Consider the following 22,027-nt stretch of genomic DNA (forward strand, 5'->3'; position numbering starts at 1 on the left):
TGGATGGACAGATGGATGAATTGAACGTGTTCTGAAATATATCAGTCTAAGAGGTTATTGTTGCTATTATAACAAACACTTCTTTGATATTTCCAAAGACCCAGAATTTCATCAGCACGGGTGCTACTACTGCTTCCCCTGACTCACAAATCACAGCTCCTGCACTTTTTTAGTAGTCAGCTATCTTCATGAGCTACCATGCACCCCCCCCCAAAAAAAAGAAGAAAAAAAACAACCCACCACCTGGTGGCTAAACTTCAGACAATGAGCCTCTCTGGGTTTATCTGGGCTGGTCCTCCACTGACAGCCATGCAGTTCATTGTACAGATAGGATCACAGAACCAAACTCAGTATGAGTCAGGAGAGTGATATGGAGGCTGAAAAAGAGGAAGTACTCTTCGGATGTATTCAGAGAGGAAAAGCATCTAGTACTAGGAAAGGGAGAATACCTCTGCCCATGTGGTCAGACCACACCTAGAGCATTGTGTTCAGTTCCAGGTGCCACATTTCAGAAAGGACGTGGGTCCACTGAATAGTGTCCAGTGGGAAGTAGCCAAGGTGGCAAAGGGCTGGGGATGTTTAGCTTGGTAGAGATAAGTCTTGGGGTGGGATGGGGGTGGGGGGAACTAATTGCTTTACTCAAAGGTACTGAATGAGGTAACACACGTAAAATGCTTGGCCAATCTTAAAGGCCTCTTTAAACGCCAGCTCTGATTATTTAGTGTCTTAAGGGCTGTCCATTGGATGAAGGATTAGATGTATTTGACTTGGCCTCAGAGAGGAAAACCAGGATCAGGGAGTAAAAGTGGCAGTGATACACGTTTAGGCTTGATGTCAAGAAAAAATTCCTCACAATTAGAGTTGTGCCAAAGGGACATGGGTTTTCTCTTTAGGGCACTTCCGGGTCCACCCCAAACTGGAAGGCTTTAGGTAGACACTGGTTGATCACTTATTGCGAATGTAAAAAAGAGATTTCTCCTTCAAGGAGCTGGTCTCTGAGGTCCCTTCCTGAGATTTTGGACTTCTGCTGGGTCCATACGCAAAGCCTCTTTACCCAGATTCATTCATTCATTCAACAAATATTTACTCAACACCTACTACATACAGCACCTACAAGGCACAAACAGCTAGCTGGCATAGTGGATAGAGTGCCAGTCCTGGAGCCAGGAAGACTCATCTTCCTGAGTTCAAATCTGGCTTGAGACACTTACTAGCTATGTGACCCTGGCAAGTCACTCAACCCTAGTTGCTTCAGTTTCCTCATTTATAAAATGAGCTAGAGAAGGAAATGGCAAACCACTTCAGTCTCTCTGCCAAGAAAACCCTAAATGGTGTCATGAAGAGTCAGACACGACTGAAATGACTCGAGAACAATGTATAGAAGACACCGTGCCTTTCCAGTGATGTTTTTTCCCCTTGTGGCATGGGCTTTGTGATCCCAGGATCACGTTCAGGCCATGATGAAGTGTCAGAGGAGGACCTTAAGAGAAACATGTCTGGATGCCTAATTAACGTTAATGAAGAAAGCAGAACTGGGAAAATAATATACATGCAGAAACTACAAAGGGGAAGGGAAGGAAATAAGCATTAATATAACACCTACTATGTTCCAGGCTAAGCATTTTATCTTATTTGATCTTCACAACAATCCTGAGAGGTAGGTGCTGTTATTATTCTATTTTGCAGTTGAGAAAACCGAGGCCAACAGAGATTAAATGACTTGCCCGAGGTCACACAGCTAGTAACTGAGGCTGGATTTGAGCTCAGGTCTTCCTGACTCCAGGCCCAGCTCTCTCTCCCCTCTACTACCTAACTTCCTATCTTATAGTGTAAATGAAAAGAACATATCTGAATTCAGATTCTATACAACGTATAATCTTGGTTCCAAATAATTAGTGATGAAATACACTTCCCTGCTCTCAGTCCGAGGAAGTAGAGGAAGGGGGAAGGTACAGAAGTTTGCCTATGTCATCAGCAGTAGTTGCTTTGTTAGTCTGATTTGCTGACTGTATTGATGAAAGGGCTCTCTGGGCATTATGGGTTATTGAAAAGTCACAGTGGTTTGTTTTTTTAAAGCAAAAAAATATCAATAAAACATTAAAAAAAAGACGAGGCTCTCTCTGGACTGCAATGATAAGGAAACTGACCAGGTAGCTCCCAACTGGCAAGTCCCAGAGAATTCTCTCCCTCGGTCATCTGTATTCCCTTCCTTATATGGCCTCATGGGCACACACACACACACACACACACACACTCACAAACATACACTCATGCACGTATTCATACACACACACTCACATATGCCCAATCCCTTCATAGGTGAGGAAGGACCGAGTAGGGAAGAGACAAACTCGTGGCTAGCAGCAAGGACAGTACCTCTAGAGCAGTTAACACAAGCCTGGCAGCGGGATTCCTCCTCAATTTCCAAGTAATGGTCTGGATCACACTTCTTCCTGCAGTCTTCAAGCCGTTGGGGACATGGCTTCTGAGGCACCAGATCTAGAAGAGAGAACAGAGTTGTTCAATCTAGATCTTTGCAGAACAGCAGAGCAGGGATGTGTTTGGAGAAAAGAGACCTAAGTTCCCCAGGCCTGGATTTGTCCCTGGCCATGGGACACTGGACAAGTCATTTGATCTCCCTAAGTCTCAAGTTTCCTTATCTATAAAAAAGGAACATCGATTTAGAGGTAGAAGAGACATCAGAGGTCATTTCAGATCTTCAGGACACTACGCTGTCTTGGTTCTCCTCCTACCCACCTGACCACTTCTTTTCTGTCTTCTTTCCTGGATCCTCTTCCAGATGATACCCTCTAATCACAGATGTCTCACAGGGTTCTGTCCTAGGCCCTTTTCTCTTCTCCCTCTATAATACCTCACTTGGTGATCTCATCATGTCCCATGGATTTAATTACCATCTCTGTGCTGATGATTCTCAAATCTACCTATCCTGCCACAATCTCTCTGCTGACCCCCAGTCTCACATCTCCAACTGCCTTTCAGACACCTTGCAGTGGATGTCCAGAAGACATCTTAAACTCAACACGTTCAAAATGGAAATTATTATCCTTCCACCTAAACCCTTCCTGCTTCCCACTCTCCCTATTACTGTAGAGGGTAACACCATCCTCCTACTTCCTCAGGCTCCCGAGTCCTCATTATTTTTGAATAAATTATTGAATTATTATTGAATAAATTAATTGAATAATTCTGAATCCTCCATATTCAATCTGTTGCCAAGACCTGTCAATTTGGAACTGATTGAATGTCAGGACTAAGAAAGTAATTGTGAATAGACTGATGTTAACTTAAAGGGATATCTCTAGAGGAATGACCCAGGGATCTGTGTTTACATGGGTCAACCCTGTCTGGCATTTTTATCAGTGCCTTGGATGAAGACACACTTGGAGTGCTTAGCAAACATGTATATGAACTGAAGCTGGAAGGCAGAGCTAGACTGTTTCACAACAGTCGGGATCCCAAAAGATCTCAATAGACTAGAATAGGGGTCAGTAAACTCTGGCCTGAGGGCCAAAGCTAGCCCACCCAAAGAACAAAATTAAGCCCACTGCCTGTTTTTGTATGATTTATGATCTAATGGTTTTTTTTTACATTTTTAGATACAAGAAAACTTTATTTAAAAAAATAAAAAATATATATTTTTAGCCTGCTAAGCAGTAAGAAAACAGGCAAGTCAAATTTGGCCCTTGAAGTGGGCTAGATTTGGTCCATAGGCCATATTTTGCTGATCCTTGAACTAGAAAAATGGATCAAATCTAACAAGATAAAATATAATAGGAATAAATGTAAAGTTTGACACTTGGGTTCAAAAGATCACCTCTACTTAACTCTTGGGGATTTTTGGGGTCGGAATGCTCAATATGAGATCACAGTGTGAGATGGCAGGCAGAAAACCGCACCTAGGATGAATTTAGAAAAACATAATGTCTAGTACACCAGAAATGCTAGTCCTACTGGACTCTGCCCTGGTCAGACCCCATATAGACTGCTAGATGCTCTATTTTAAGAAGGATTCTAGCAACCTGGAGCATATCTGGAAAGGAGGGAAAACAGTATGGTGATGTTTGAAAGCAAGTCAGCTGAGGATCAGCGATGTTTAGCCCGGAAAAAAAGATTTAGGGGGAACACAATAGCTATTGTGAAATATCTGAAGGGCTGTCAAGTGGAAGGGCTATTAAACTTGCTCTTCTTGGCTCCAGAGGGAGGACAAAAGTAGAAGCAAAGGTGGGAAGGTGTAAAAAGGCAGGTTTCATTTTGATGTCAGGAAATCCTTCCTAACAATTTGAGGCTACCCTGATCAGCCTTGGGAAGGACTGGTTTCCTGCTCCTTGGAGGTCTTTAAGTAAAGGGAAAAGGAATGCTTTTTGAAGATGTGGAAAGGGGTATCAGTGTTCAGTGGCCACTGAGGTCCTTTCCAGTTCTGAAATGCATTGATTTCATAGGAATATAGCATCTTACCCTTTTTAGAATTTTGTCAAACTTTTTGGTCTCAGGACCCTTTTACACTAAAAAATTACTGCTAACTCCCCAAAGAACTTTGGTTTATGTGGGCTATGTCTATGGATGTTTACCATATTAGAAATTAACATGTCTTAATATTATTGTAAAGGAATTTTCTATTTTCTTTTGATTTTTATTATTCAGGGCTCATGACCATTCCTCCTGTAACTTTTGGTTAGCTAAAAGCCCATCTTCTATTAATATTAACCTCACCTGACCAAAATGTGTCTCATAGGATGTGAATATTTACTTGAAGCCTTAAACGTTCCTTAAATGAGAAGCCAGAGGAAGAATCTCAATTATCCCCGACTCCTTGGCAACATATAAATATCTCCCTCCTCAATCAGCCTATTTGTGAACGCTCTAAATGTAGTTTAATTTGTAACCTGACTTAGTTTACCTATAAAGTTGTTTAACTAGGTTTATGAGATTATGATTCTAAGTTTATTCAACTTTTATGACATTGAAGAAAGCATGAGATTATGGATCTGTCTTTTCTTTAACTTTTATGACCTAAGAGATTGCAATATGTAAAATAATTATTTTTGTCACTCTGACATAATTTCATCTTGTTAGAATCCTAATGATTGTTTAGATTTTTTTTTTGTCTGAGAACTGAACTTATGTTTAAGCATAATAATAAAACTAGGTTTTTCTTACCTCTATAGTTTCTGCACTGTGGTCTACTCACATATTTCAGCAGTAGTTACCTCCCTCATAAACTCAGAGATATTTCTCCCATAACCTTATTTTGACCTTGCAGACCTTCTGAAAGGGTCTCTCAACCACTGAGGACCACTACTTTACATCTATGTGATTTTTCACAAAAAATCCTACAAGGCAGGCAGTGCCCCCTCCACCCCTGATAAACAAATTAACTGATTTAGAGTTAGAAGGAGGCCACCAAGTCAAATCCCTTCCCCCACCTTTTTTATAGGTGAGGAAACTGAGTCAGAGTAGAGAAAATGACTAGCCCGAGGTAAAACAATTAGGATCATGGGGTCATAGATTTGGACCTGGAAAGAGCCTCAGACGCTCTTTTTCATTTTACAGAATAGGAAACCGAGGCTCAGAGAGAGGAGGTGACTTGCCCTAGGTCACACAGGTAGTAAGTAGCAGAGTCAGAATTTGAACCCAGATTGTTTGACTCCGAAACCAATACTCTTTCTATGATGAGTTGAGGTCATGTAGCTAGTAAATAGTAGAGTCAAGAGTCAAACCCAGATCTTTATCCAGTGCTCTCTCCCTAGCACCACTGGGAAGACCAATTTATAAAATGTGGACATGATCCAACTCACAAGCATATTTCTCAAATTGCAAATGAGATTAAGTAATTATAAATTACTTTATAATCACAGGAGATATAGACTTGAGTATTGGGAACTCCAAGGTGAGGAAACTCCCTTTTCCAGTACGGATTAGCACCTTCTCTCAAACTAGTAGTCTTGGTTGCCTGGGACACTAACGTGTCTGGCATCAAACAAGCAGGATGTGTCAAAAGCAGGACTTGAATCCAGGCCTTCCTGACACTCAGATCAACTCTCTATGAACTCTTCCAAACTGCTTCTCTTTGTGATCATAAAGTCAAAAAAAAAAAAAAGTAAATTATTATGACTTCTAAACTAAGGTGATTTCTAACCTCCCAAGAGAAGCTGCCTCCAGAAGTAGGTTCAGCCAAGACCTTAAAATGCTGTCCTGTCAGAAGTAGAAGGTCTAACTACCAAAGGTTTGGTCTTGACAAGAGAACCCCAATGGCCAAATGTGCTCCTCTTCTTCCCTAGAGACAGAGGCCTACCTTGTCCTTAAAAACACAAACAAGCAGGCCACATGAGCAGGACAGTAAGGATATTCAACTAACTACAGTAGGGGATTCCTGTTGTGAAAAGGCTTCACCAGACTGCTCAAGGGGTCCAAAATACACAAAAAGGTGAAGACCCCTAGGTGAGATGACCTCTAAGGTCCCTTCCAATTCACAATCCCATGACCCCTTGCCCCATTTTTCTGGGGAATGGAGTGCAGGTATGAAGAGGGGGACCCAGAATTTTCAGCCTTTCTTTTCTCCTTCCACCTTGACCTGGCCTGGATGAGGGGAAGGGGGAGGAAGGGTCTCTACCACGGGGTTCCTGCCCTGGAGCTCTCCAGCTCCAGCTTTACCCCTTCCCTATATTTCCCTCAAATCTACCATCCCAGGAAGCCCCATGCAAATTCTGCCACTGAAGGCCAAGTGCTTAAGACAGGCAGTAAATGTCAGAAATTTCCTTCCCAGAGTGAGAGGGGGTTTTTGTGTGTGTGTGTGTATGTCTGGTTTGGGTTTTTTTTTTCTTTCTTCTGTCCGGAAGCAACCCCACTAGGTAAAACACCAGCAAAATGCCTCGCCCACTTCTCTTCTCTTCCCCATGCATCTGGCTGACTTTCAGGTCGACTTCTAGTTACTGTCCTCATGAGGGGAGCGAAGGAGGAGTGCTCCCTCCATGAGTCACTGCAGCTGAGGGAGAGAGGAGGGGAACCCCAATCACAACACCCTCCTGCTCTGGACTTCTCCTTCTCCCCTATTCCTGTGCCTGAGTCTGTTAACAGTACCCACCCATCCCCATGGTCCCCCACCAGGTTCGTGACGGAGGGACCAGGGAATTGAAAGCAAGTCAATTTATTTCTGATGCTGGGTGTGGTTAATGACCTAGCTGAGATAATACAGAAACCCAAGAATCATAGTGGAGATGGGGCTCAGAGCCCTCTCCTGCTTTGGGATCGGGAAAAGGCTATTAGTAGAAATTTTGGAGGATGGGATGGAGGAGAGGAGGAGCATGTTGGGAATTAGAAGATGAAATATCACAAGAATTCAGAGGAGGAAGAGATTGCTTCTGGCCAGGGCAATCAGGGAGGACTTCTCAGAAAAGGTGGCAATCGGAGCTGGGACTTGAAATCCATGGAAGATTTCAACACGAGCAATTTTGGGGGGGGAGGGGAAGGTGGGTGCATTCCAGGGAAAGAAATTATCTGTATGCAAAGGCAGGAAAGTACAGAAGCCTATGCACAGAAAAGCTCAATTTGGTTGGAGAGGAAGAGTAAGAAATCCAGCTGCAGGGATTGGCTTAGTGGCAGGATGTGACGGACCATTTTCCATTCTGTCGCTGTGGTCTCTGTCCCCAGCTCATAGTGTGATGGCTAGAGAGCTAGTCTCAGATCCAGGAAGTCCTGCGTTCTGACATATACTAGCGGTGTGATGCTGGGCAAGTCACCTAAACACTCAAGGCCCCCAAGCAACCCTCTGGGTCTATAACTTGCAGAGAAGATGCCAATTGGCATAGGTAGAGGGACTTCCCAGCTTCATGCCAATGAAATCAACAGATCTCCCACTCCAGTACTTAGCTCAGTGTCCTGGATGTCGTAAGCACTTTATAGGTTCAGGATGAATTTGATGGTATAAGGACCCTGAAAGACAGCCTGACGTTTCTTTTTTCTACCAGAACTATGATTTCATTGGTGTAAGAAATTTCCAGTAAGGAAATCTCTTCTACCAATCAATCAATTATCAGGTATTTATTAAGTACCTATTATGCTAGACACTAGAGTAGAGAAGCAAAGCATTAAGCTAGCCCTGGGGATACAGAGACTAAAGCAAACATATATATAGTTGGATAAATGATTGTTAATTGGCTGATTTTTTTATTCAATCATTTATTAGAAACAGCTAGGTGGGCAGTGGATAGAGCTCTGGGTCTAGAGTCAGGAAGACCTGAATTCAAACCTAGCCTCATATACTTCTTAGCTATGTAATCCTGGGCAAATCACTTAACCTGTGTGCCTCAGTTTCCCCAACTGTAAAATGAGGATAATAACAACACCTATCTGTTAAGGTTGTTCCAGGATCAAAAGAGATAATATTTGTAAAACACTCAGCATAGTTCCTGGCACGTAGTAGGTGCTTAATAAATATTTGTTTCCTTTCTTCCTTCTGCAATTTACCCTCAGAGCACTGAGAAGTATGGTGACTTGACCAGAGTCATGTAGCCAGGATGTGTTAGAGGCAGAATGTGAACTCAGGTCTTCTTGATACCAAGGTTAGTCACTATGCTCCCCTGTCTCTCTATGTAGCAAATTAAAACTAGCAATAGATACTCATTAAATGAATGAATGAGGCCTGGGATCTCTCCTTAGCTTTGTCAATGCCATGCCCTCCCCTCCATCACTTCAAGATTCAGCCCCTACAAGAACCTTGAGTAGCTAGATCTCTAATCTTTGCATCTTCCTCATAGTCTGCACATAGTAGGAGCTTAGAATTTGTGAATCAGCAGAGTCCTCCTTGGTAAACCCCACCCTACCCACTCAGGACAGTATTGTTGTCAGGACAGTATAAGATACTAAGTGAAAACACAGTTTATACAGCTACACAAATACAAGGTGTCATTGATACAACCTGGCTCAATTGAACAAATATTTATTATTACAACACAAGAAAGGGAAAGAGAACATTCCAAGCATATTCACTTCCTAGGTGAGTCTTACTAGATTCTAGAGCGGGGTGAAGTTTGGATTTAGTCAAAGGGCTGCAGGTTCTCCCACCTCTGTTCTAGAGGCAGCTGGGTGGTTCTGAGGACCAGATAGAGAACTTCCCTCTGGTGAGTGTGCTGAGATGCCCTTGTCTAAAGACAGAGCAATGACTGGCATAACCACAGCTGCCAACCATTGTGGTCCATCACTTCATTGGCATGTGACTGTTTTTGGATTTCTAAAGTTCGTAACTTGGTGAAAATATAAACTAAATCAAATAAAGATTTGGAAACCATGGGGAAATTTTATAAGAGACTGTTTGGCTAATTTTTGATAGAAAGATGGATTTCTTGATTTCTACCTTATAATTATCATCATTAGCAGCAGCGGCAGCTGACATTTATTAAGTCCTTATTGTGTGTCTGGTACTGTGCTAAATGCTGGGAATACAGAGAAAGGTAAAAACAGTCCCTGCTCTCAAGGAACTCACAGTGTGATGCAGGAGACAACATGCAAACAATTATATACAAACTGATATATACTGGGAAGATTGGATATAATCTCAGAGGGAAGGAGCAAACATTGAGGGAGACCAGGAAAGGCCTCTTGAAGAAGGTGGGGTTTGAATGGAGTCTTGAAGGAGGCCAAAGAGTTATAGACAAATCACTAACCACCAGGAGGTTCTAACTGGGGGCATAAGAGGTTAAGATGCCAGCAGAAGAAAAGTTAAGAAGCCAAGGGCTGAGATAATCAGAGGATAAAAGATATGGGAGACTTCAGCATAGACAGCTGACTCTAGTGACTTTGCTGGGAACCTGCTGATTGGAGGAGAACCATTGCTTTGCTGGTTAGGTGAAAAAAAGACTGGAAGCTCATTGGTTGAGAGCTGAATCCTACTCCTGTGTGAAACCTATGGGGCAATTGCTTTTCAGCTACCATCTATAGCTGAGAAAAAGGAAATCTCTCAAGGGCACCTGTGTCACCTTCTGCCTTCTTTGGTTTTAGAGAGAGAAACAGAGGGGGAAAATAAGTTTGCTTTGACTGAGAGAAGACTCCTGGAACTGATTGGACAAAATGGAACCCCCTATTATTTGCAGATCAGGGGAGCCTGGCAGTTCTTTACCTTAAGGAGAACTTTTGCGCTTTTCAATGAGAGTGTAACACTTTTAGCAGCACCCTGTTAAGAAAGGCTGCAAGCAAAAAGAGCTAAAAGAGCTCATCACTGATTCATTAGGACAATCAGAAGGGAAGCAGCTTTGGGTGGTGTAGATTGTTCCTGAAGGGAACAAGGACATCAAGGCCTGAAGTCCAGAGTTGTAGGTTGTCCCAGGAACATGGGTTTCTCTTCTCATGTGCCTTCCTGCAAAGTTTCTGAAAGTTTCTCTCCCCAACATACTTTGAGAATTGGTAGGAGAATGTTACCCAGGTTCTCTAGAGTAACTGTTATGTTTGGTTATTCCTACTTTTGCCTTATCATTAAGTAAATGCTATATGTTTAATAGTTAATGCTCATCTTATTTGATTAACAAATATTAAGTTCAGAATTTTCAAAAAAAATTTTTTTTAAAAATGACCAAAAAAATAATTAATGTTGTCAATGGTGACTGATTTTGTAGAAGTGGGAAGCACCCCAGTAGGGGCTCAGAAGCTAAAATAGTGAGTAATAAAACTGTCACCTCCCCACCCCCCCACACACACCAGGGTTACCCCTAGTATTCTAAAAGACAGTTTTGAGTCATAAATACATGGTTGTGGCCCCTCTCTGGAAACACCAGACCTGTCAGCATGAGTAAAAGTTCAATGAGCAAATTAACCTAGAGATTAAGGGTGAGGGATGGATTGCAGGAAGGGCATACCACACCCAAAGCTATACATGTATTTACTTCCTGTCTATATATATATGTGTGTGTGTGTATATGTATATATATATGTGTGTGTGTGTGTATATATATATATATATATATATATATACACATACCTATATCTATCTATAGCTATCTATCTTTTTTTTTTTTTGGTGAAACAATTGGGGTTAAGTGACTCACCCAGAGTCACACAGCTAGTGAGTGTTATTTGAACTTAGGTCTTCCTGACTCCAAGGTCAGTGCTCTATCCACTGCACCACCCAGCTGCCCCTATAGCTATCTATCTATATCTATATCTATATCTATATGGTGTTTTCTCAGATTGAATGTAAGTTCTGAGGATACCTATTGTTTAACTTTTGCCTTTATATCCTTAGCATCCAAAAAATGACTTTCACATGGTAGGCACTTAATATATGCTTACTTATTGATTGATTGATATAAGTATTGGTGGATGAATTCTAAATGGTTAACTGCATATCATTATCTGAATAGTAGTTGATTTGCTTGGCTTTTCTTGTGTGAATCCTTAGGCTGAGCTCTTTTGAGGAATTTAAGGATCTCACTTAGGAAGTTCTGCCTGTAACATACCAGGGTTTGATGTAATCAGCAGAATCACCCACAAATAGGACCATCTGGAGGACCTGATGATGCCTGTATCATTCAGACTTTGCTGGACAATTTCCACATAAATTACTTGGCATTTACTACATATGACATGTACTGTATTTACTTTTTTACATTTACTATATACTCCATATACTGTAAATACGTATATAAATGCATATATGTGTATATACAGATATACTTTTATATACTCTGTGTATATATGAAAGTATATATATATACATAGATATATTTTACATGTGTATACATTCATACATTTATATATACACATATCCTTTATATACACTCATCCTATCTCACTTAGAATATTGCAAAATTGGTCTTCCTGGCTCAAGTTTCTCCCTACTCAAATCCATCTTCCACATAGCTGACAAAGTGATTTTTCCTGAGGCCCAGGGAGCCCATAAAGTGTCAGAGCTGGGAGGCACCTCGGCTTGGGCAGTTACAGAATAGAATCAACTGCAGAATGGAATCAAATAGAAAATAGAAAATCAATATTTGATTTTCTCAAACAGAAAGATAAGAAGCAACAGTCTATATCCCTGATAAGCTTATGATCTATCAATACTAATAGTTCACACATCAATCCATGATTTCATTTGAACTCATAATAATCTTTTAAAATAGTAGGAAAAGTATTACTATTACTACTACTACTACCACTATTACCACTACTACCATACTACCACTACTACCACCACTACCACTACTACTACTACCACTACTACTACCACTACCACCACCACTACTACTACTACTAACTACTACTACTACTTATTACTGTTGAGGAAACAGAATCAGAAAGCCTCCAGTAGAATATACCAGGGGACTGGTACATGTATAGAATATCTCTGATGAAATTTCTCACATGGAATAGGCTGGGAAACCTGTGTCCAGGACAGTCATGATGACCTGAATGGGAATGCCTTTGACAGATTTTTGAACATGTGTAGATATTCTGTAACTGGTTAGAGTCAGCTAATCATATGGTGAGGAGAAACCTTTTCAATTGGCTGAGCAGCCAAAACTTGAGGAGTCTTCAAAAGGCTCTAGCTGTCTAGCTGACCAGAGTCTTGGCCATTCTCTTTGGCTGCTCTCTTGGTCACTCTCTGCTTTGGTTTATCTTCATTGATGGCATCTCACGAGAGATAATTCTATAAAAGGAGAAGCCTTGGACTCTCTCTCTCTCTCCTCTCTTTCTGTCAGTCTCTGTGTCTCTGTCTCTGTTTCTCTCTTTTCTCTCTCTTTGTCTTTCCCTCTGTCTCCGTCTCTCTGTCTCTGTGTCTCTCTCCCTCTGGCTCACATACAGCCCTGTGAAAATAGGACTAGGTACTTTGTCTTGACATTGATTCTTTCATTTTAAGGGAAGGAGAGTAATCAGGAGGCTCTAACCTTGTAAGTTTCCAAAGGTGAGGAAAGCAATCCTCCAGGAGTCCAGGACTCCCAGTGGTCCAGGTCACAGCCAGCTCAGAATTGATGTCCTGAGGATGAAGGAATTTCGCTGAGCCCAGGACTCTGCAGAAGGCATTTTGATAGTAACTTGATGGGACCAAGGCAACCTGGAAAGTGTGCTTAAGAGTAAATCTACTCTTCCTAGAGATGGAGGTAGTATAGGAGAAGGTGTGCCCTGAAATATTAGAGAGAAATGTTTATATTTCTGTTCTTGTGATATCTTTGAAGTAAATTTCCCTTTATAAAAGTTACTGGAGTGCTAGTTAGGCACCTAACAGTGGGGGACATAACTGGCATGGACTTGAGCAGATAACATACCCCTAAGAGGGAGATGCACCCAGTCAGTCAAGCATTTATTAGGCACCTACTATGTGCCTGGCACAGTGTTGAGTGTTAGGCAGATAAAAAAAGGCAAAACAAACAAATGGAAAATAGTCCCTGCTCTCAAAGAGCTCACAGTCAAATTCAGAAAATGACCAGCAGATAACTATGTACAAGCTAGCTCCAGACAAGATAAATTAGAGATAATCCACAGAGAAAAGGCACTGGCATCTTGAAGAAGGTAGGATTTTAGTTGAGACTTGAAGGAAGCCAGGAGGCAGAAATGAATAGGGAGAGAGCCCCCACCAGTGAAAATGCCCGAGGGCAGGAAATGGAGTATTATCTGTGAGAAAGAGCAAGGAAGCCAGTGGAGCAAAGATTATGTTTGTGGGGGTAGGGATGGGTAAGAATACCAGAAAGGTAGGAAGCAGTCAGGTTATGGATGGCTTGGATTTCATATTTGATCCCAGAGGCAAAAGGAGTCATTGGAACATATTAAATAGGGGGCAGCATGGTCTAATCTGCACTTTAGGAATGAGTTAACCATGAAAACCTACCTGAATGTCTTCAGGTAGGTTATTATTGTTCATCAATTTGACAGATTAATAGAGGAAGGACTGGGGTGAATAGAAACTTGAGGCAGGAAGACCAGCCAGCAGGCTATTGCAATAGTCCGGGCATGAGGTGATGGGGACTTGTAGTAGGGTAGTGGCAGTGGCAGAGGAGAGAAAGAGAAGTATGGGAGAGATGTTATGAAGGTAAAATCAGCAGGACTTGGCAACTGGTTGGATATTGGAGGGTAAGACAGTGAGGAGTTCAGAATGACACTTAGGTTGCAAGTCTTGTTATTGGGAAAATGGCGGTACCTTCCACCAAAAGAGAGAAATTAGGAAGCGGGAAGAGTTTGGGGGGAAAGAAAATGAGTTCAGTTTTGGACACATTGAGTTTAAGATGTTTCTAGGACGTCTGGTCCAAGATGCTCAACGGGAGATCAGAGACTGAAGGTCAGTTGTTGTTGCTTGTGCTTCATTTTCTAAGAGGACCAATGACATCATGGGGCGATGTCTTGACTTGTGCATGAATTGGATTTAAGTGAAGCAGAGTTGCACAAAGTTGTCAACTTCACTCTCTCATCCAGAGTCACCAGAGTAGCAGGACAAAAATCAAGGTAATGGCCTGGTATTCAGTGGATGACCTTGGCATCTTTGATATCTGACCAAGCTCTAAACACTCCATAGTTCTTGCTTCAGTCACTTTCATGGCTGTTGGAACAAATTGTTCTCATCCGCCTATTCTGCCAGGGCAAGTCTTCAGGGAGTAAACATCCCCCTACCTCACCAACAGGTTTGAGGCTGTTGCCTACCCCTCAACCTGGTTTAGCCTATCTGCCAAGATGGTTTGCTAGGGTGTGGCCACTGGCATGCTTCACTTTCTTGGAGCCATAGGTGAGAGTTGGGTAACAGGTGGACACCAAAGATAGATGGGCAGCCTTGAGAAGGACTTTGCAACTCCTCACACCAGAGGGGCTAGTCCTCCCTGAACACCACGTCTACCTTATACTGGAGGGCAGTAGAGAAGTTAGAGGGGCAGCTAGGTGGGGCAGTGGATAGAGCACCAGCCCTGGTTTCAGGAGGACCTGAGTTCAAATCCGGCCTCAGACACATAACACTTACTAGCTGTGTGACCCTGGGCAAGTCACTTAACCCCATTGCCTAACCAAAAAAAAGGGGAAAAAAAGAGAGAAGTTAGAGCTGTATATGTAGATTTGAGAATTATCAGCATAGAGAAGGTCATCTAATCCATACAAACTGCTGAGATTACCAAGTGAAATAGCAAAGAGGGAAAAGGGAAGAGGAACTGGGAAGGGGCTTTGGGGGACATCCACATTTAGCAGGTATGATTTGGATAAAGATCCAGTCAAGGACCCTGAGGAGCAGTCAGATAGATAGGAGAACTAGGAGAGAGTGCTGTCATAAAAACCTAGAGAGAAGAGAATATCAAGGAGAAGAGGGTAATTGATAGTGTCAATGACTGCAGAGACCTTAAGAAGGATGAAGATTGAGAAAAGGTCATTCTAAATACTGATCACTCAACTGAAACTGCTCTCTTCAGTTGAGTGATCAGTGTTTGGAAGCCAGACTGTAGAGAGTTAAGAAGAGAGTGAGAGGAAAGGAAGTAGAGACACTAAATGTAGATGGTCTTCTTAAAGAGTTTAACCACAAAAGGAAGAAAAATATGGGATGACAGCAGGTCAGATCAAGTGAAAGTTTCTTTTTTGAGGACAGAGAAGACATAGGCATGTTTATAGGCAGTAGGGAAGCAACCCCTAGACAGGGAGAGATTGAACTGAGAGAGTGAGGATGACAGAGGGGGGATATCTACTGGAGAAAAAAAGGTGGATAATGATCCTTGGCAAGGGGAAGGACCACCTGTTACATGAGACAGCGGTGAAGGAAATAGTAGCATCTGAGGTGATGTGAGATGAGGAGGAGGGAAGAAGAGGGATCTTATGTCAAATGGCCTCAATTTTTTTCTCTCTAGCAAGATTCTCAGCTGAAAGAATGGATGGAGGGAGAGCCATGGGACATTTGAAGAGGGATGAAAAGGTTAGGAAGAGCTGCCATGGTGAATGGGATAGTTAGTCAATTAAGGAGGTAGAAAAGAACTAAAAGGTTGAAGTGAGGGCCATTTGAGTTATGTAAAAAATTAGTAGTGGACTCAATCAGAATGATTTCATTTTTTTCTCTAGTTTCTTTTAGCAGCACATGTGTAGAAACAAAGGCAGTGAACAGTGAAAGTAATCCAGGGCTGAAACTTGTCAGGGTACCATTTTTGGTAGGATAAAGGGCCAAGGGAATTTAGAAAGATGACATAGTAGAATTGAACTGGTTCACCAAGGGATCAAGATGGGGAAAGGAGGGAGGTGTATCCAGTGCAAGGGTAATAGTGTGGGAAAGAACTGAAGGGTGTAGGGTTTAAAAGTCATTGTGAGGACAAAGAACAGATTTGGGGATTAAATGGAAAAGAGAGAGATAGAATGACAACAGATTGTGATCAGATAAAGAAATTTCAGAGTTCATGAACATAGAAGTGGTGCATTTGTGAATGATGGGGAGATGAAGGGTATGACCATCTCTGTGTGGGATGTCTGGGGTGGAGTGGAGGAAGAAGTCATGGGCAACAAGTAAATTGAGGTTAAGATGTTTGAAGGAGTATCATTATGTATGTTGAAGTCCTCTAGAATGAGGGCAGGAGCTGGGGAGGAAAGAAAGACTATGAGCCAGGCACTGAATTAACTGAGGAAGGAGTGTCCTAGACATCCAATAGACAACAGCCATAAGAATCTCGATTGGTAGATCCAGATTAAATGAAACTCACAGGAAGAGAGTTTACTAGACTAACAATGGAAGAGGAGAAGCCTGAAAATGGCAATGGGGCACAAGGAATGTTCCAGCTCCCCCACCACTGACAGTGAATTGGGGGCTATGAGCGAAAGTATATCAAGTGCTGGAAAGGGAGGCCAGCAAAACTGTCATCAGAAGGGAACCAGGTCTCAATGAGGGCAAGAATACGGATGGAGTGGAAAAGGAAAAGATATACGAGGAAAGCAAGTTTGTCACCTGTGGAGCTGGCATTCCAGAGAACACAGTGAAAGGGATGGACAGCCTTAGAGTGGGGGCATTGGAGAGTTTGGGTTAAGAGGGAAAGGAATACGGAAATAGCCAGTGGAGTCCTAAGAATGGGATTTGAATGATGGCAGATGGGGGTTCAGAATCACTGGGATAGGGGAAGAGGTATGTTAATCATTGAGGAATGAGTTCAGATAGGTTATCATTGTTCATAGACCGTCAACCTCGGGGTAATGTTGTTCTAGGGTGTAAGGCAGCAGAGGGTAGCTGGAAGGTGTGGAGAGCGGGTGCCCAGGGTCAGGCAAGCCAGCTGCTATGTAGTCTGAGTGATGGAAGAAAGTAACTAGAGAGCAGCTAGGTGGCACAGTGGATAGAGCACTGGGCTCAGAGTCATGAAGACGTGAGTTCAAATCCAGCCTCAGACACTTACTAGCTGTGTTACCCTGGGCAAATCACCTAACCTCTCCCTGCCTCAGTTTCCTCATCTGTAAAACAGGGATAATAATAGCACCTCAGAACAACAATAGGTTGTTCTGAGAATAAAATGAGACAATAATTATAAAGTGCTTAGCACAGTGCCTGGCACTTAGCAAGCACTATATAAATGTTAGCTATCATCATCATCATCATCATCATCATCATCATCCTCCAAGAGCTGCCTTGAGAGTCCAGGAAACCCTTCAGGGCAGGCATAAGCAAACCAATTGCTTTGGAAGACTATGGTGAGAGTGCTGGAAAGTCCTCCTGAGAAGCAGGCTGTTGGAGAGAGAGCGGAGCAGCACCCCGTCACTTGACTCTGGCTGGTGCTCCCAGAGGACATTTGCTACCATGGGGAAAAGAGGCCATCTAAACTCCCTTAACAGCAGCAAAAAAGGTGGCAAAGTTGATAGAGCACCAGTCCTGGATTCAGGAGGACCTGAGTTCAAATCTGGCCTCAGACACATAACACTTACTAGCTGTGTGACCCTGGACAAATCACTTAACCCCATTGCCTAGCCAAAATAAAACCCCAAAAAACAAATAAACTCCCTTAACAGATGAGAGGCCCGAGGCCCAAGGGAATTTGAGGGGCTTACTGGACTAAGATCTCACAGGTAGTAAGTGGAATAAGCAAGATTTGAACTCAGACCCTTTGATTCTAGCTCCAGTGATCTTTCCACAGTACTCGCACAAAATTCTAGAGAATTTCCAGGAGGACCTGAATATCCATGATACACCTTCACCTTGAATCAATATGAATAAATAAATAAATAAATAAATAAATAATTGGGGAAAAAAAAAAACAAACCCAAAACATGAAGTATCTACTATGTTCCAGGCATTGTACTAAGTACTGGAGATAAAAAAAAACAAAACAAAACAAAACCCAAACCAATCCCTGCCCTCAAGGAACTTCAACTTTAATAGGGGGAAACAGCCTATATGGGGGTGGGGTAGGAGGAAGGGGAGGGGCGTTTAGGTTGGGCAAGTTCCAGGGAGGTGAGGAGAGCCCCAGGGGAGTTGACTAACACACTTTTTCTAGTTAGCTATGGCAGCATTGCGTGGTTTATGGTTCTAACACAGGGAAAGCAGGAGCAGTGATGGACAACATGCAGAAATTAACAGAAGTTACAACCTGAAAGCCAGCAGACCAAGAGGAGCCGGTGTTCTTCTGTCTTCACATACACAATGAGTGCCCAGCTCAGGACCCTACCCCCCCAGTGGTTGCTCAATGGATACTGGTTCAATTGAATTGAATTGCATTTAAAAGTCATGCAGAATACAAAGTGTGAGAGGGTCTCCCAAACTGGAAGGATTTCTAGAGAGAGCCTATAATCAACCTTGTTAAGTGCCTTGGGGTTCCTTACAAGGAGACTGGACAGTGAATGAATTTTTTTCGAAGACTCATAGAACCAGACATTGGGAGGACCCTCAAGGCAATCAATCAGTTAATAAATATTCATTAAGTTCCTACTATGTGCCAAGTGCGGTGTTAAATGCAAGGGATACAGAGGGAAAAGACAATCCCTGCTCTCAAGGAGCTTACAATCCAACTTTTTTCTTTTCTTTTCTTTTTTTTTGTTAGGCAATTTGGTTAAGTGACTTGCTCAGGGTCACATAGCCAGAAAGTGTCAAGTGTTTGGTGTGAGGCAGGATTTGAACTCAGGCCCTCCTGACTTCAGGGCCGGCGCTCCATCCACTGCACCACCTAACTGCCCCCTCAATCCTATGTCTTAATATGCACCTAAATAGTGATAGCTAGTATTTACATGGAGTTTCAAAGTTTACAAATTATTTTACAGCTTTGTGAGGGTGGGGCTATTATTAATAATAATAAAAACAATAATAACTAGGATCTTTAGCTAAGATTTGCAAAGAGTTTTACATATGTCTTCTCCTACAATCCTCATAACAACCCTGGGAGGTAGGTGCTATTATCATCCCCCATTTTGCAAATAAGGAAACTGAGTCTGCGAGAGGTTAGCATGTTGTTTTCCCTGTTGGCTCCTTGAGAGCAGAGATTGTCTTTTGCCTTTCTTTGTATACCCAGAGCTTAGCACATTGCCTGGCACACAGTACACGTTTAATAAAGGCCAGTTGACTGATTGGCTAATACAATTTGCAAGTTGACCTCAGGTCTTCCTGTCTTCTTCCCCCGGTCTCATGTCCTAGACACAACACCACCTCCAGAATCCCCACTTAGGTCACCCTTTAGTGTGGTTATTCTGCCCGCCTCCACTTGAAGCCCACACCTAGAAGGGGTGAGAAAGAAACTGCCAACTCTCCAGGTAGCTTTTCTACTTTGGGAGAGCCTGCGTTGTTAGGAAGTTTTTTTTCCCTGACATCTGGTCTAAATGGACCTTTCCATGACTTTCATTCACTGCTCCAAGTTTTGCCCTCTGAGGTCAAAGAAAAGTCTTTGAGGCCTTGGCTACTCGGGGAGACCCTCGACTGAGGTACGGTGTGTGCTGGTGACCTGTGATCTGCATCACTGGAGGGAAAGCCCACAATGAAACCAGAGACCTTTTGAAATACTGATGTGTGCTGATACGATCTGTCTTATCCCCAGGATCACACTGTCTGTCCTTAGAAGGCAGAGACCATTGGAGGGTTGGTTGGAGGGGTTTTTTCTCTACTCCACAGAAGATAACCCTAAGTACCTAGAGTCCTAGAACATCCCATAAATGCTTGTTTACTAAAATACAGGGTGGGCAATTACTAGGTCCACCGTCTTGCTTTCTGGAAAATGGTCCATTTCCCTGCCATCACACACTTGTTAAATCAGCATTGACATTATGGTGGGGTTTTGAATAGCAAGAGACACTCATGAAGTTCAAGTTGCCCATTTTACAGAGGAGGAAACAGAAGCCCAGCCCAAAAGGGGAAGTGACTTGCCCAGACTTACATAGTTAGGAAGCACCAGAGCTGGGATTTGAACCCAGGGCTTCTGACTCCACATGGGTGTTCTTTCCATTCTGCAACACAACCTCTCATTGAATGGCTTCCATGCCCAATGCACTAGGCAGGAGGAGGGAGATATGGAGCCTTAGAACTAACAGCAATTACATAGCTCTTCAGGGTTTGCAAAGCACTTTGCAAATACTAGCACTTTTTATTGTCACAATAACCCTAGGAGGTAGGTGTTACTATTATCCCAATTTTACAGATGGGGAAACTGAGGCAGACAGCTGTTAAGGGAATTACCCCGGTCACACAGCTAGGAAGTACACAACAACCCTAAGAGGTAGGGGTTATTATTACCATCTACCTAAGGTCATATCTGAATTCAGGTCTTCCTGATTCATTGGACCACCCAGGTGCCTCTCTCCAGGTAGAGAACACATCACCTCCCCCTGTCCCATCAACCCAAACCTGTCTCTCCTCTTAAGTTACCTAACTAATTGAAGGAAATTTGGATGGTAAATCTGGAGAAGAGAAAGTCGAAGGCATGAATTGGCTTCAGGTATCTGAAGTGCTCTCCCATAGGGATTAGACTGCTTCTGCTTGGCCTCAGAAGGAGGAAATAGGAGATCAAATTTAGGCTTGGTGTCAGGAAAAAGTTTCTAATCATTAGAGTTTTCCCAAAGTGGAAAGCACTGCCTCAGAGGGTAGTGAGCTGTCTGTCACTGGGTTTCAAGCAGAGTCTGAATGACCACTTGCCAGCTGTCTCCACTCCCACCTCATCCCAGCAGGCCCCACAAAGCCATAATGGGGATATGTTTAACAAAATAAATAAAAATACAATGCGACATTGATAATGCTAATTTGTGGTTTTCTGAGTCAATCTATGGCCATCATTTCTATTTGAATTTGACATCACTGGTCTATAGGAAAAACTACAATTCCTGATCCTATCCTTCTGGCTCCAAAACATGCACCCAGACTTATCTGCATCATGCTTCCCATTTGAGTGTCTCTACATTAGCCAGTCTGGACTGCTCACCATTCCTGGTAGCTCACCCTGACTCATGCATTTGGGTGATCTCGTCGCCATTGGTGGGACTGATTCCAGTCTCTTGAGATCCTCAAAGGCCACTTTCCTTGTGAAGCTTTGCTCAGTTTAAAGCCACTGCCCTGTCCTCACCTTGTTTGGAAGGCCCTGCCAGCTCCAGAAGTCTAGGACTGGACTTATCCAAGGATTGGAGAAGTTTTTGAGTTCAGAGAAATGAGGGCACTATAAAACTTCCCTCTGGACATCAGTGGGATGACTCAGCATGACCCTGCCCCACCTGGTAAGGCCTTCTCAGTGCATCCTGAGTCTCCCAGACACTCAGGGGCTAGGGACCAGGATGCCCCAGGGAAGGCGTCTTCCTGGCTGCTCCCACCTGTGTGGTCTTCCTTCCTTACCTGAGAGGCAGAGGTAGCAGCAACTCCCATAAGACTCATTGTAGTGGAAGCCAGCTTCACACGGGTCTTGTTTCTGGGGGACAGACATAGGGAGAGAGGGTTAGGCAGGGTAGGCCAATAGAGTTTGAGAGCTGCCAAATCAAGTCAAGTCAAAGAGCATGTATCAAGTGCTTCCTGTGTGCCCTGCATTGTGCTAAGTGCTGGGGATACAAAGAACACAGTCCCTGTCCCCCAAGCTCACAGTCTGATGGGGGAAACACCATGCAAACAACTATGTAGGAAAAGATACATACAGTA

General features: G+C 42.9%; 1 protein-coding gene across 2 annotated transcripts in view; it reads right to left on the minus strand.

Moving 5' to 3' along the window:
- The window catches only part of TNFRSF8 (TNF receptor superfamily member 8), a 67,191-nt gene that overhangs the window by 28,045 nt on the left and 17,119 nt on the right, over positions 1 to 22,027 (minus strand). For both annotated transcript variants that reach the window (XM_027843996.1, XM_027843995.1), the window contains exons 2-3: positions 21,731 to 21,803; positions 2,377 to 2,499 (exon numbers count right to left, since the gene is read on the minus strand). In XM_027843996.1, coding sequence (XP_027699797.1) covers positions 2,377 to 2,499; positions 21,731 to 21,803 — 196 coding nt within the window. The remainder of the gene's footprint in view (positions 1 to 2,376; positions 2,500 to 21,730; positions 21,804 to 22,027) is intronic.

This window comes from Vombatus ursinus, unplaced genomic scaffold (genome assembly GCF_900497805.2).
Source record: "Vombatus ursinus unplaced genomic scaffold, bare-nosed wombat genome assembly UNPS02014932.1, whole genome shotgun sequence".
Taxonomy (NCBI): domain Eukaryota; kingdom Metazoa; phylum Chordata; class Mammalia; order Diprotodontia; family Vombatidae; genus Vombatus; species Vombatus ursinus.